At 40.1% G+C, this 13,737-nt stretch overlaps 1 protein-coding gene across 5 annotated transcripts in view; it reads right to left on the bottom strand.

The window, feature by feature from the left end:
• The window catches only part of Myh10 (myosin heavy chain 10), a 130,369-nt gene that overhangs the window by 94,079 nt on the left and 22,553 nt on the right, over positions 1-13,737 (bottom strand). For all 5 annotated transcript variants that reach the window (XM_090349580.1, XM_090349582.1, XM_090349581.1 and 2 more), the window contains exons 3-4: positions 11,379-11,535; positions 164-191 (exon numbers count right to left, since the gene is read on the bottom strand). In XM_090349580.1, coding sequence (XP_090205706.1) covers positions 164-191; positions 11,379-11,535 — 185 coding nt within the window. The remainder of the gene's footprint in view (positions 1-163; positions 192-11,378; positions 11,536-13,737) is intronic.

The raw sequence follows: 13,737 nt of genomic DNA, 5'->3' as shown, positions 1-13,737 counted from the left end.
CAGTAACACCAAATATACACAATTTCTATCATCATAGTTCTTAAAATAACTACATGGTTTGCAGTAAGCTCTTGCTTTACTTCCATATGCCCATGTAAAACAGTTAAGTTTCTGCTTCCCAAAATAATAAAAAAAAAAGTCTGAAAATTGAATATTTACTTACGTGCACAGAATTGACTGGTCCTCTCGATCTGTAACACAGAAAAACAACAAAAAAGCTTGAGTGACTGTTGGCCCGATTTTGTAAAAATAACTGCTATAACAGCAATACTGGCGCATTAACAATTAGTAACTCTAAGATCAAGGTAAATGCTCCCTAGCCCCACTGCACAGTGCTAAATCTGACCCACTCATTAGCTCCAAAGGCCTGATGATCTAGGGTAACCGACAGAGCCCAGGCTCACTTCACCCTTCCTGGCCTAGCTTACTTCAGATGCCTGACCAGCACACAGTCTGAACATAGTAGGAAATACTAAGGACCCTTTATGCCAAGATGTTAAACAGCTAAAATGAAAAACGAAAATTTCTTTAAAGATACAAACTATTAGCTGGGTGCCGGTGTCTCACGTCTGAAATCCTAGCTACTCAAGGGGCTAAGACCTTGAGAAGAAATAGCAACCTAGGTCAATGAAAGAAACTGAATCTGTAACTAAAATCTTTCTCATGAAAACACCACACACACACACACACACACACACACACACACACACACACGAATGCTTCTGGGGGCTGGAAGTGTGGCCTACTGGTAGCGTGCTTGCCTAGCATGCATGAAGACCGGGGTTCGATTCCTTGTTACCACATATATAGAAAAAAGCTGGAAATGGTGCTGTGGCTCAAGTGATAGAGCTCTAGCCTTGAGAGAAGTCCAAGGACAGTGGTCAGGCCTTGAGTTCAAGCACCAGAACTGGCAAAAAAAAAATGCTTCTCTGTGAATTCTACAGAGCATTAACATTTATGGAAGAAACAGGAAATTAAGAGACAAGCCTTGCAAAATGTTAAAACTAAAGAAAACAAAATATAAATATTTGACAAATACACAAAAATACTTAACTATGCTTATAAAACTAGCCATATATAAAATAAAAGATGGTACATGTAAAAAGTGTGTGGTGTTCATTGTGGGTATAAAGGCTGCTTGAAGATACAAATAAACAGATTAAGAGAAAAAAGCATATGATCATTGAACAGATGTAGAAAAGAATTTGAAAAGAGTTCAATATCCATTTATAATTTCTTTCTCCCTCTCCTCCCCTTCCTCTTTTCGTTAGCCAGCCTTGGGACTTGAACTCTGGACCTGAGCACTGTCTCTTCCAGCTTTTTCTGTGTATGTGGTACTGAGGAGTGGAACCCAGGGCTTCATGCATGCTAGAGAAGCACTCTACCACTAAGCCACATTCCCAGTCCCAAAAGATTCAATATCCATTTATAATTAAAAAAAAAATGCAGCAGCAAACTAAACTACAAAGCAATTCCAACTTGAACCATGTAATAAAAGTGATTTATGAACCTCACCTCCACAGCTGATCTCATCTTTTGTGTGTATGAGACAAAAGTTCACAGACTTCCCTGAGTGCTAGTGTCAAACTACAATGTCAGATCTCAGCCTCCAGAAGAGCTAGGATGACAGGCAGGAGGCAATGGGTGCCAGGCTTGATATCATCTTTAACTGTGAAAACTTAAATGCTTGTAACTCTAGGATTAGGAAGAAAGTAAGGATGCCAACTCCATCACCCATTTAACATCACAACCCAAGGGGGAAAAGAAAAAGCATAGAAGATGACAATGAACTTACTTACGGTAAAATGGTCTTTTAGACAAAAAACCCTAACGCTCACTTAGAACAAAGCAAAACAAAATCTTTCTAGAATTAAGTTAGTAAAAACCAAGTTCTCAAGAAGTTAATACAGCCAGGAGCTGGTGGCTCCTGTCTATAATCCTAGTTACTCAGGAGGCTGAGATCTGAGATCATGGTTCAAAGCCAGCCTGAGCAGGAAAGTCACTAAGACTCTTCTTATCTCGAATGAACCACCAGAAAACCACCCGAAAGTGGAGCTGTGGCTCAAAGTGGTAAAGTGCTAGCCTGAAGTAAAGAGCTCAGGGATAATGCCCAGGCCCTGAATTCAAGGCCCACAACTGACAAAAAAGTATGTATAGGTGGCAAAATATATACAAATAGTAAACAACTGAACACTAAAATGTCAAAAGTTCCAACAGTGCTAGAACAACCAGACAGCCACATGCAAAAGATGAACCTTTGAACTCAACCCACCCTTGTACCACAGAGCTCCCCCAACCCTTCACAAAAGAAAATGAGCCCAAAGTGGATCACAGACTAGAAGGGGAAGAAAAAGCTGCAAATCACTTCCCTAATGAAGGATGAATACCTGCAAAGAACAGTTTTCACATGTAAACAAGGAAATAAGCTAATTGTCCTTGAAGACAGTTTTACCACAACATAGACCTTTCACTCTATGCCTGTCCCATTTTTAGTTTTCTTCACCTATCACTACTTGACACTGTCTGCTTGTTGTGTCCCCAAGAGATAAAAGTCCCTAAAGCAATGTCACTACGAGGGTTTTAATCTACCTCCTATGTCACGGTATGAGTAATCTTTCCTATTTCCACATGAGATCAATCCACAGATTCAGCAACTACAATTTCTTATGAAATAATACTGTCTTGTGTAACATGATGTTCTTTGTTCTTGTTTTTGTTTGAAATTTTACTTGAGATAGTTATTTGTGCACGCGCATGTGTGTGTGTGTGTGTGTGTGTGTGTGTGCGCGCGCATGTGCACGCGCGCACATGCGGGTCCTAGAGCTTGGACTCAGGACTTGGGTGCTGTTTCTGAGCTTGTGCGCCCAAAGCTAGTGTTCTACCAGTTGAGCCACAGCTCCATACCTGGATTTTCTAGTGCTTAATTGGAGATAAGGGCCTCAAGGACTTTCTTGATGAGGCTGACTTTGAATCCTGATCTTCAGATCATAGCCTTCTGGGTAGCTAGGATTACAAGAGTGAGCCACTGGCATTCAGTGGTTGTTTCTTTGTTAATGCAACTGGCTAGGTACCTATCCATCCTTAAACTTTTGCTATTTTGCTACATTGCAATGTCTTTTTTACAAAATTATTATTCAATACTTGTATAAAGGGGCTACAATTCCATAAGTCAGATTGTGAGTACAATGCTTCCTGATAATGTTACCCCTCCTATCTAAACCCATAAGTTACATAGGTCGTTTTTACATAGCATACACTGAATAAATAAATGACTACATGAAGTGATTTTCTTGTAAATGGTGTATGATTGCATTAGGCTATTTCCCATGTGTAAGGTGTTAAAAGTACTTCAATTCATTATTTTAACTGCATATCTGTTGGCTTTCTTTTTTTTTTTTTTTTTTGCCAGTCCTGGGCTTGAGCTCAGGGCCTGAGCACTGTCCTTGGACTTTCTCAAGGCTAGAGCTCTACCACTTGAGCCTCAGCACCACTTCCGGCTTTTTCCTATGTATGTGGTACCAAGGAATCGAACCCGGGTCTTCGTGCATGCTAGACAAGCACTTTAACCACTAGGCCAAACTCCCGGCCCCATCTGTTGGCTTTTTAAAGCACTTTTCATTGCTTCTTGGATGGAGGCGGGGGATAACTTGTTTTTGCCTTTGTTTCTCTTAGCTGGGAAACTTACTTAGTTTCTGAACTATCAAAGACTATGAGACTCTTATCTCCAATTAACTGCCAGAAAACCAGAAATGGCGCTGTGTCTCAAGGGGTAGGGTGGTAGCCTTGAGCTGAAGAGCTCAGGGACAGCATCCAGGCAGGCCCAGAGTTCAAGTCCCATGACCAATTTAAAAAAAATTAAATTCAATCTATATTTCCAAGGCTCATATTTTAGTGTACAGCAATCCTATTTGTAAGATGGCTCATTTTTCAAACAAATGGGGGTAATTTGTATGCCTGCTGTCCCAGAAGCTGCCCAGTTTCTATACAGATAAGCTACCCTTTTTATGAAGTCATTATCGACTGATGTAATAATTGATTGTTTTCAACATTTGCTTGGAAGCTATTCTCCATCCATATACCCCCGCCACCCCCCCAAAAAATAATAACATATGAGAGCTATAGCTGAGGAAATACAGCAACAAGTACAGGTGGAGGAAGTCACAGAGCTCAGATGGCAAAGACACCGAGGATTATGTGATCTATGTTTTTATTAAAGAATTTATTAACAATGATTTTTACATCATATTTCAAATGTCTTATTTAACAAACAAGTATCCAAGAAGGGAATTTCTATATATAATCACTGACACTTAGATTTTAGAACATAATTAAAATTAAGCTGAAGGTTTGTATGTCATAGGTACATATTAATGTATGTAATAAAACATGTCTATAGAGTATATAGCCCATCACAGATTTTTATGTCTATGTAGTTATGTTTATATCTCCAAGACCATGTCCATAACATTGGGTACGTGACTAATAAGTCCTTGCTCTTGTTTGGATCCGACAGCCACATATTAAGGATACCATGAGCCTTTTGTTCCTTTGGTCTTGACTTATCTCACTCAACATGATTCGCTTTAGCTTCATCCACTTTATGTGATCTATTTTTATGTATTGAAGGAACTTGTAAAGTTCTGTCAAATTAATGTTGGTAATTGGAAAACTATCCTATTCCCAAATGGAAAAATTGCTAACCCCAGGGAAAGTAACAAATTATGCAAGAAAGGAAATGTGAGCCTACCACACATGGCATTAGTTTAACGTCTATCAGGGAGAGTAGGAGATGGTTTAGGTGACTAGTCAAAAACTGCTTTCATATAGAGAATGTACAAATAATACTAGAAACAAGAATGGAAGTTACAGGAAATGGCATAAGCTTGTCACTTATAAACATGCACATGTACCAGAAGAAATAATTACAGTGTAATATTCTCTAAAGAGAGGGTAGGAATCAAATAGTTATCTCCTATGTTTTCAGTAATATGAAAAATCTTACTCTCTGTATATTTGCTAAGTATATTCCTATGTTACTTTTTAAATAGTGTTTTAAAAAGCCAAGTGGCTCACTCCTATAATCCTAGCTATTCAGGAAGTAGAGATCTGAGGATCACTTTGGGAAGCCAGCACTGGCAGGAAAGTTTGAGATTCTTATCTCCAATAAGCTACTCAAAAAAGCCAGAAGTGATGCTGTGGCTCCTGCAGTAGAACACTCACTTTGAGCAAAAGAAGCTCAGAGACAGCATTCAGGCCCAGAGTTTAAACCCCAGGGAGGCAAAAGAAATGAATAAAAATAAGTAATAAAAATTTAAGCATTTACATTTCCTTTACAAATTCTGATCTTGGGGTTATATTATTCTACTTAATTTAGTGAATTAAACCCATGTAGAAAACACAGGAATTACCTACATCCTTAAGACAAACTTTAATGAGCTGGGTACCAGTGTCTTATACCTGTAATCCTAGGTACTCAGAAGGCTGAGATCTGTAGATGATGATTCAAAGCCAGCCTAGGCAGTGAAGTCTGTAAGACTCATATAATTCCAATAAACTACTGAGAAAAAAAAAACAAAAAACTGGAGGTGGCATTGTGGCTCAGTGATATAGCCTTGAGTGAAAAAGCTCAGGGGTAGCACTCAGATCCAGAATTCAAGCCCCACAACTGACAAAAAAATATAAAAAAAAAAAATAAAAAATATGAGACTTTACCTTTGCCACTGTTCAGTCTTTTGGACTGGAAGATGGATTGCTATTAGACAAGCTTTCCAATTCCTCCCAAGGGCACTGTTTTGCAGTCAACTTTATGTTTGTTTAGAGTATCTTATCAACTTCATCATTCTCTCTGCTTGGGTTTCCTTGCTAAACACTTGTCTGTTCTCTGGTATTCTCAGGAGTCAGCATTTAGCTTTACTTAACCATTCTACAACAGAATGTACTTTGTTCCAATCTATTCATCTTTGTTTCAATCTATTTTTTGTTAGGTATTTTTATCCTTTTGATTTTGGCTCACTGTATTTCTGTAGTGTGTGTGTGTGTGTGTGTGTGTGTGTGTGTGTGTGTGTGTGTGTGTTGGCTCTGGGACTTGAATTTAGGGCATTGGGCAAGGTCCTAAGCTTCTTGTGCTCCAAAGCTAGTGCACTACCACTTGAGTCACAGCTCTATTCCTGGCTTTTTTTGGTGCTTAATTAGAGATAAGACGCTCATGGACTTTCCTGCCCAGGCTCAGCCTCAGAATTCAGCTTCCTGAGTAGCTAGGATTACAGGCATGAGCCACTAGCACCCAACTTTACCACTGTACTTAAAAAAACCCAAAAAACAAAAACTTATTTTTACTGTTGTTATAAAGGTGATATGGACAGGAGTTATGTATGTTAAGTCCAATAATGAGTGTATTTGTTTTTAGACAATGTTACCCCTTTCCTTGCTCTTTTCCATTTTTTACCACTGTACTTCTAAAGAATGGTTTTGTTGCTGTTGTTATTGTGGTAAAAAAAAAACATACAGAACAGCTCATAAAAGACTTCATATAGTTGTCTTTCATCTACCTTGCTGAGAAAACACCATTCCTCTTCAAATTTTTGTTTACTTATTTTTAAAAAAATGCTGTAAGCTAGGCACTGTGGCTCAGGAAGCTGAGATCTGAGAGTCATGGTTCAAAGTCAGCCTGGGCAGAAAAATCCAAAAGACTGTTATTACAACTAAACAGCAAAAGCCAGAAGTGGAGATGTGGTTCAAGTGGTAGAATGTCAGCTTAGAGTGAAACAGACAAGTGAGAATGCAAGGACCTGAGTTCAAGCCTCAGTACCAGCACAAGCACACATGCTCTTTGTGCGGGTACAGACATACAAACTTTAGCTCTGAATTGTTTTTTACAGTAACTTATGCCCCCATGCATATATTTTTAATATGTGATACTTCGATGTGGTTAATTTCAAGACACTATAATAGCACATAAATGATTAATAGCAAGAACTTGTTAAACACATTCCCACAAAAAACCACTTGGAAATCTTTTTATTGTTAATGTTCTGTCTTATTACACTGTGGTCAGAGAATGTGGTAGAGAATGTATGGTTTCTTCTTTTAGGGAGTTTCATTGGTGGCCTCATTTAGAATCACAACAAGCTTCTAAATGTGCTTTCTGCTTGGCGGCCGTAGTACTATCCAATACCAGCTTGCTAAGTTGTTTTAAATCATATTCTTTATGCTCTTTTTTCCCCTACTTACTACGATATGTGAAATTCTGGGAGAAGCATGTCAGAACTCCTGCTCTTATACTGGTTCACCTTCTGGTGTTTATAGTTAATATTGCTTTCAATATTTGATGCAAAGATAAGGGGATACAAAAATTCTACCTGAACCAGGTGTCCCTCATGCCAATAATCCTAGCTAGTCAGGAGTCAGAGATCTGAGAAACACAGTTCAAAGCCAGTCTAGTCAGGATAGGAAAATCCATAGAAGTCTTATTTCCAAAAAAAGCCAAAAGCTAAAAAGACAGAAGTGGAGCTGTGGCAGAGTAATAGTCTTAAGCAAAAAAGCTCAGAGAGAGTGCCCATGCCCTGAGTTCAAGCCCCAGGATAGATGCAGAAATAATAAAACAAAAACAAAAAACTTGACATGCTGAATGGGGAATTGACTCTAACATCACAGTTGAGGCACCAAATGTACTAAATTCTTCACATAAGCCCTCTTAAGCAACTATTGGCTGCTTCTCTAATAGAAGGTCTAGGATGAAGAACCTGATACCTGAGAGTTTCATCAGCAACTGCTTACACACTAGCCTCTGATCCACCCTAGAGTTCACCCTCACCGTTCATTGTAGTGGATCAGTTCCTTCTAGAAGAATGGCAAACAAAGGTGTTTATCTTCTACTTTCTTTTTTTTGGGGGGGGGCTAATTTCTATATCAGACTTTTGAATCTGTAATGAGCTAATCCCATTTAATTTTGCACAAAAAATTTACTATTTTGGATAAGAATGCTGCTATTACCAAGAACCTGTAGCAGAGACCTGTAATTTCTAGCTACTGTGGAGGCTGAGGTCTCAGGATCACAGTTCAAAGCCAGCCCGGTAATAAATAAAGCCTGTGAGACTTTTATTTCCAATCAACTGCCAGAAAAAAAAAAAAAAAGCCAGAAGTAGAGCTGTGGCATAAAGTGGTAGAGCACTAGCCTTGCGCATAAAAGCTCAGGAACAGCACATGGGCCGTGAGTTCAAGCCCCAGCAAACACATACACACACAAGAAGAATATTATCACATAGCTGAGCATTGTGGCCGTAAGCTGGAGCAACTGGAATGGTAGAGCAGACAAGGAGGCCTGAGTTCACACTCTAGTACCACCCAAAGCAAACAAATAAAATGCTATGCTGATAGGCCACATCCTCCTTCCGTCTTCCTCCATGTTCAATCAGCTTATTTTGGCACATAGTAGGTGAAGCATCACATTTACTCCTGATAACTCTTGTGACAGAGTCAACTCTGTACCACTCCAGCATTTATAACTTGTGCTTTTCTTCATTAAATATTCTCATTATCTCCATCAGTTCTACAGGCATGCAGCTGCATCTGCAGGTCCATGGGTGAAAATCCTGGGAACAGCGTGTCTGCTACCACCTAGATGACCTCAGCCAGGAACCAGCAGCTCCGTGGCACACAGCATCCACGACAGCCTGGGAGACACCGGGGCGCTATGCAGTTCCAATTGTCTGTTACCAGGGTCTACTGATTTCCCTTTGCTGGGAAGTTCAAGATCACATGACCAGCAGTCACATTGTTCTCAGCCACCCTCCTACTGACAGATTCTACAATCTCCTGGCACATATGGGTATTAAACTCAGAGCCCTACAGGTTTTCCCCCTTCTTAAAAATGAGAATGGTGCATATGAAAACACAGAAAGTTTGGTATACAAAGAGGTGGGTTTCCACGCTGAACAATAAATACACAGTTGAACAAAATGCATACTAGGATGGTGAAATATGTCTGATATGAAGAGGACGGGGTGAAGGAGAGAGGGGTAGTTGAATGAAGAGGAAGGGTTGACAAACACAATCCTAATTCTCAATGGACATACATGAAAAGGGAAGTGAGAAACTTCTGAGCATGAGCAGAGTGGGAGAGATCAGGTAAGAATGAAGGAAGGAGTAATGTTCATCGAGATGCATTGGGAATGGTATGCATAAATGACATGTTAATATGAAACCCATTTGCATAACTAAAGACTTCTTTAAAACACAAAATCAAAAAGGAAGAAAAGAAAGGAAGAATGTCTGTGAGCCTGTGCCCAGCCTTCTGGAAAGCCTCCTTCTCTATAATACTCCAAGGACCAGGGGCTCAAAAATCTCAAGTGCAAGACAAAGGACTATGGATCAATTAAATGTCATTTAATCAAGGCCAAATGCAGTGAAACTTTGTTTCCTATGAGACATTCCATATATATCCACCTCTACTTTAAAAGACCACTCCATAAACCCCTGGGTCTAAAAGCAAGGCTTCAAAGAGTCTTCAACTTCATGTTTCATTCTGACCCAAAAGAAAGCAATCAATACCGCAGGGCCAGGCATCGTGATACCTATCTGTAATCCGGGCTACTTAAAAGGTAGAGATGAAAGTATCATGGTTTAAGATCAGCCTAGAAGACTCTCTATCTTGGCTGGGAATCTTGGCTAGGAATGTGGCTTAGTGGTAGAGTGCTTGCCCAGCATGTATGAAGCCCTGAGTTCAATTCTTCAGTACACAGAAACCGAAAAAGCTGGAAGTGGCACTGTGGCTCAAGTAGTTGAGAGCTAGCCTTGAGCAAAAGAAGCTAGGGTACAGTGTCCAGGCCCTGAGTTCAAGCCCTAGAACTGGTACCTCCACCCCCCCCCCCATCAGGGGGGAAGACTATCTTAAAGAATGAACCAGATGTGGCAGTCATGACCACAATTCCAAGTATTCAGGGTGTGTAGGATTGTGGCCTGAACCTGGCCCCAGGCAAAAGAGAAATTTTATCTGAATGGTTCCCCACACCCAAAGAAAAGCCAAAACAAACAAACAAACAAACAAACCTGGAAATGTGGTTCAAGTGTAGAGGGCTTGCCTAATAAATATAAGGAACTAAGTTCAAACTCCAATACTGCAGCCTCTCAAAAGGGCAATCAAAATCGATCAGTTCAAGGTATTTTAAAGTTGCTATTGTTTGTTGTTTTCTTTTGTGCTGGTCCTAAGGGCTGCTCAGGGCCTGGGTATGGTCTCTTGAGCCACAACTCCACATCAGGCTTTTTGGTATTTAACTGGAGTTCAAAGTCTCAGTGACTTTCCTGCCCAGGCTGGCTTTGAACTACCACCCTCAGAGCTCAGCCTCTTGAGTAGGTAGGATCACAGGCAAGAGCCACCAGCACACAACAACTTTTGTCTCCTTTACATACATTCAATTCACGGACTTTTTTATCCAATGAAATATTCCTTTTCCTATTCTATTGCTACTATACTTCTGGCTAGTTTTATTTGTATAGTTGGTGATTGCACCCAGAAGTTTCATCCATGCTAAGTAAGCACTCTACTACTTGCTATGTGTGAGTTTGTTTGTTTTTTTTTTCTTGGTGCAGGTCCTGGGGCTTGAAGTCAGTGGGCCTCATAGCTCTCTCCTGGCTTTTTTGCTCAAGACTGGCACTCTACAGAGGAAAAGGGTGAAAGGTGCAGGAATGGAGCACACTGGCTTCATTGGACCCTGATAAAAGTGATCCATACCACTTGTGAGCAGAGCTGGGAGGGAGGGATGGGAGAGAATGAGGGAACAGATGATACTATGTGAAAAGAAAGGTAATCCCACTGTACATCACCTCTAAAACAACAATAAAGTAAATTAGGGGATAAAAAGATTGGCACTCTACCACTTAAGCCACACCTCCATTGCCAGCTTTTTGCTGTTGAATTGAACAATCTCTTAGACGAGTATGCTAAAGTTAAATTCAAACCTCAATACTCAGATCTCAGCCTCCTGAGTAGCTAGGATTATAGTTTTATAGTTGTGAGCCACCTGAACCCAGCTTCCTGTTAGTTTTAAAACTAACATAATAGAATGGTAGTGATACTGGTCAGTAATGGGGAACCCAAGCACACAAGCACACACATACACACACACACACACACCATCTCATGATATATATGTATATATACATATGATGAAAACTTATATCAAGTACTGTTATGAAGCAGCAAATTGTTCTCAGCTTCCCACGGAAAATGACAATGTTGTCTTACTGAAAGGAATAACTTTTCTATAATACGCATTACTTTCATTTCTTTAACAGGGAAATGGAAACTTTTTACAGATGGCATTGAAACCTTGCAAACACCACCTACCACATAGAAACTTCTGACATGCTGCTCCCCTTACCTTGAAGCATGCACCTGTAAGCAGACTCGGATATGGCGTAGATGTGCGGAGGCATCTCATGGCGCTTCTTTCCTCTGTACATCTCAATGATATTCTCAGAGTAAATCGGAAGGTTCTTGTAAGGGTTGATGACTACACAGAAGAGTCCAGAGTAAGTCTAAAATAAAAAGAAAGTGTAGTGTTAAAAAAAAACAACAAAAACAAACTAAACACAACAAAATCCTATATTCATCAGCCAGAGTCCAATCAGGAGATGGAAAGAACACAGGAATCTAAATTGGAGAGCCTCACCTTTGGACAATTAAACTATCCACAAATTAAACTGCTCAGTCAGGTCAATTTCACATTAGATTCCAACGAGTTCTTCTATAGCAATTTTAGTAAGGTGGGTTGATCTGGAGTAATTTCTCTAAAATACTTCACTGTAAAACACAATAAAATGTGCTACAGGATACTGTCAGGTCCATATTTTTTTACTTTTAAAGATTCTCTTGTGAGGAGACAAGCTATGAGAAACTCAATATAGTTACAGAACCTACATGGCGAGTTGTCTTAAAGAAAATACCATTTGTCATGTTTGGGTATAGCATTAAAAAGGAATATTCACAATCATCTGAAAAAGCTATTAAAAGACTTTTCCCAAACATCTGAGGTCAGGCATGATTTTCATCCAATACTTTAAAACAGCTTACTACAATAAACTGAATGCAAAAACAGATATGAAAATCTAGTTATGTTTTATGAAGAAAATGAAGATTTGTGTTTTTTTGTTTTGAAAACATGTTTTCATAGAAAATAATTTGTTTAAGTTAATTTGCCTGGGCTATTATTATGTCTAAACAAAAACAATAAACATTTAAATTGATGTCTTTCTTTCTTTCTTTCTTTCTTTCTTTCTTTCTTTCTTTCTTTCTTTCCTTTCTTTCTTTCTTTCTTGTCAGTCATGGGGTTTGAACTCAAGGTTTGGGGGGCTATTCCTGAGCTTTTGGGATCAAGATAGTCTCTACCAATTTGAACCACAGCTCTACTTCCAGTTCAGGGATGGTTAAACTTTACTGACTGGGCTGGTTTTGAACTGTGATTCTCAGATCTCAGCCTTTTGACTAGCTAGGATTAAAGGCCCAGCCTGTTGTACTTTTTTTTTTTTTTTTGCCAACCCTGGAGTTTTAACTCAGGGCCTGGACACTGTCCTTGAGCTTTCTCTTAAAAGCTCTTTATAGCACCACTTCTGGCTTTTTCTGTGCATGTTATATCAAGAAACTCAAGGGTTTGTGTATGGTAGGCAAGCATTCTACCACTAGGCCATGTTCCTGGCCCTGTTTTGCTCTGGTAATTACCAGTAAACACTGCCAAGCTCTATGAATTCTTCAATACTTTTTAAGATCAGTCTTTATCCATAATCTACTCTAAACATTTATAACTTTGAGGCTTCTAAGTTTTTCTGTAGACTGATTTCAGAGAACGTTCTAGAAAATGACTCTGGGAATGGTGGAAAACCAGTTACAAAGGGGCCTGCTGCCAGCTACATGGCCCTGGGCAGGATTGCGGGCATTTAAGAAGGACACTTCAGCTGTGGCTGTGTGACACACAGACCTTTTATTGAAGGTGACTGGGAAAAACTACAGAAAAGACTGAAGGGCTGGGACTGCTCACTGGGGCATGGCGCCAGCCTCTCCACAGGCCATGAAGGAGGATTCTAATCAACAGCTGTGTTCATAAGGACTGAAACCTTTGGCAATTGTCACCAGAAAGCTCTCTGGAGACCACTCTATTTTGAATACTGCAGTTACTAATGCTAAAACAAGACAGCGATCTGCCAAAACCATTCCAGGCACCAGAACCATTGCTGTGGTTCTTTCCTGGTGTCTCAGGGCCACCGGTACAGGCTCAGAGGTGAAACACACTTCCCACCAAGGTTAGACAAAGAGCAAGTGCCCCATGGTCAGTCAAGGATGTGGCTGTTGGCTAATGCCTTCCATCCACACCGACTGGATCTGGCCCTTAAAAGCCTGACCTAGTCCAACTCATAACTTTCCCACCCCTCACTGACCACTCAAGTCTTCGGCTGGGGCCTGCACATCTGTAGGGAACCTTCAGGTAACCCTGACTCCCAGGGCTTCCCACACCCCTTCCAAAATCTGGTCATCCTCTCTGCCTCCCATAGGACAAAAAAGCAGTGAGACACGGTAAAAAGAGACCTTAGCACTAGAGCACAGCTAGTGCACTGTGGGAGTTCTTTATTGTTTCATCTCAAAAAGGTGGAAGAAAGGTTTTTGAGTGGTTTTGCTATAAAGAAGTGATAAGGGATGGCTGAAGCCAGTTATAATTCTAGCTACTTGGGAGCTGGAACTAGGCAGGG

This window comes from Megascapheus bottae, chromosome 17, assembly GCF_031878675.1.
Source record: "Megascapheus bottae isolate mThoBot1 chromosome 17, mThoBot2.hap1, whole genome shotgun sequence".
In the NCBI taxonomy this organism is placed as follows: Eukaryota; Metazoa; Chordata; class Mammalia; order Rodentia; family Geomyidae; genus Megascapheus; species Megascapheus bottae.
Note: the sequence above shows the minus strand (reverse complement) of the source record. Positions and strands in the feature narration are given on the sequence as shown.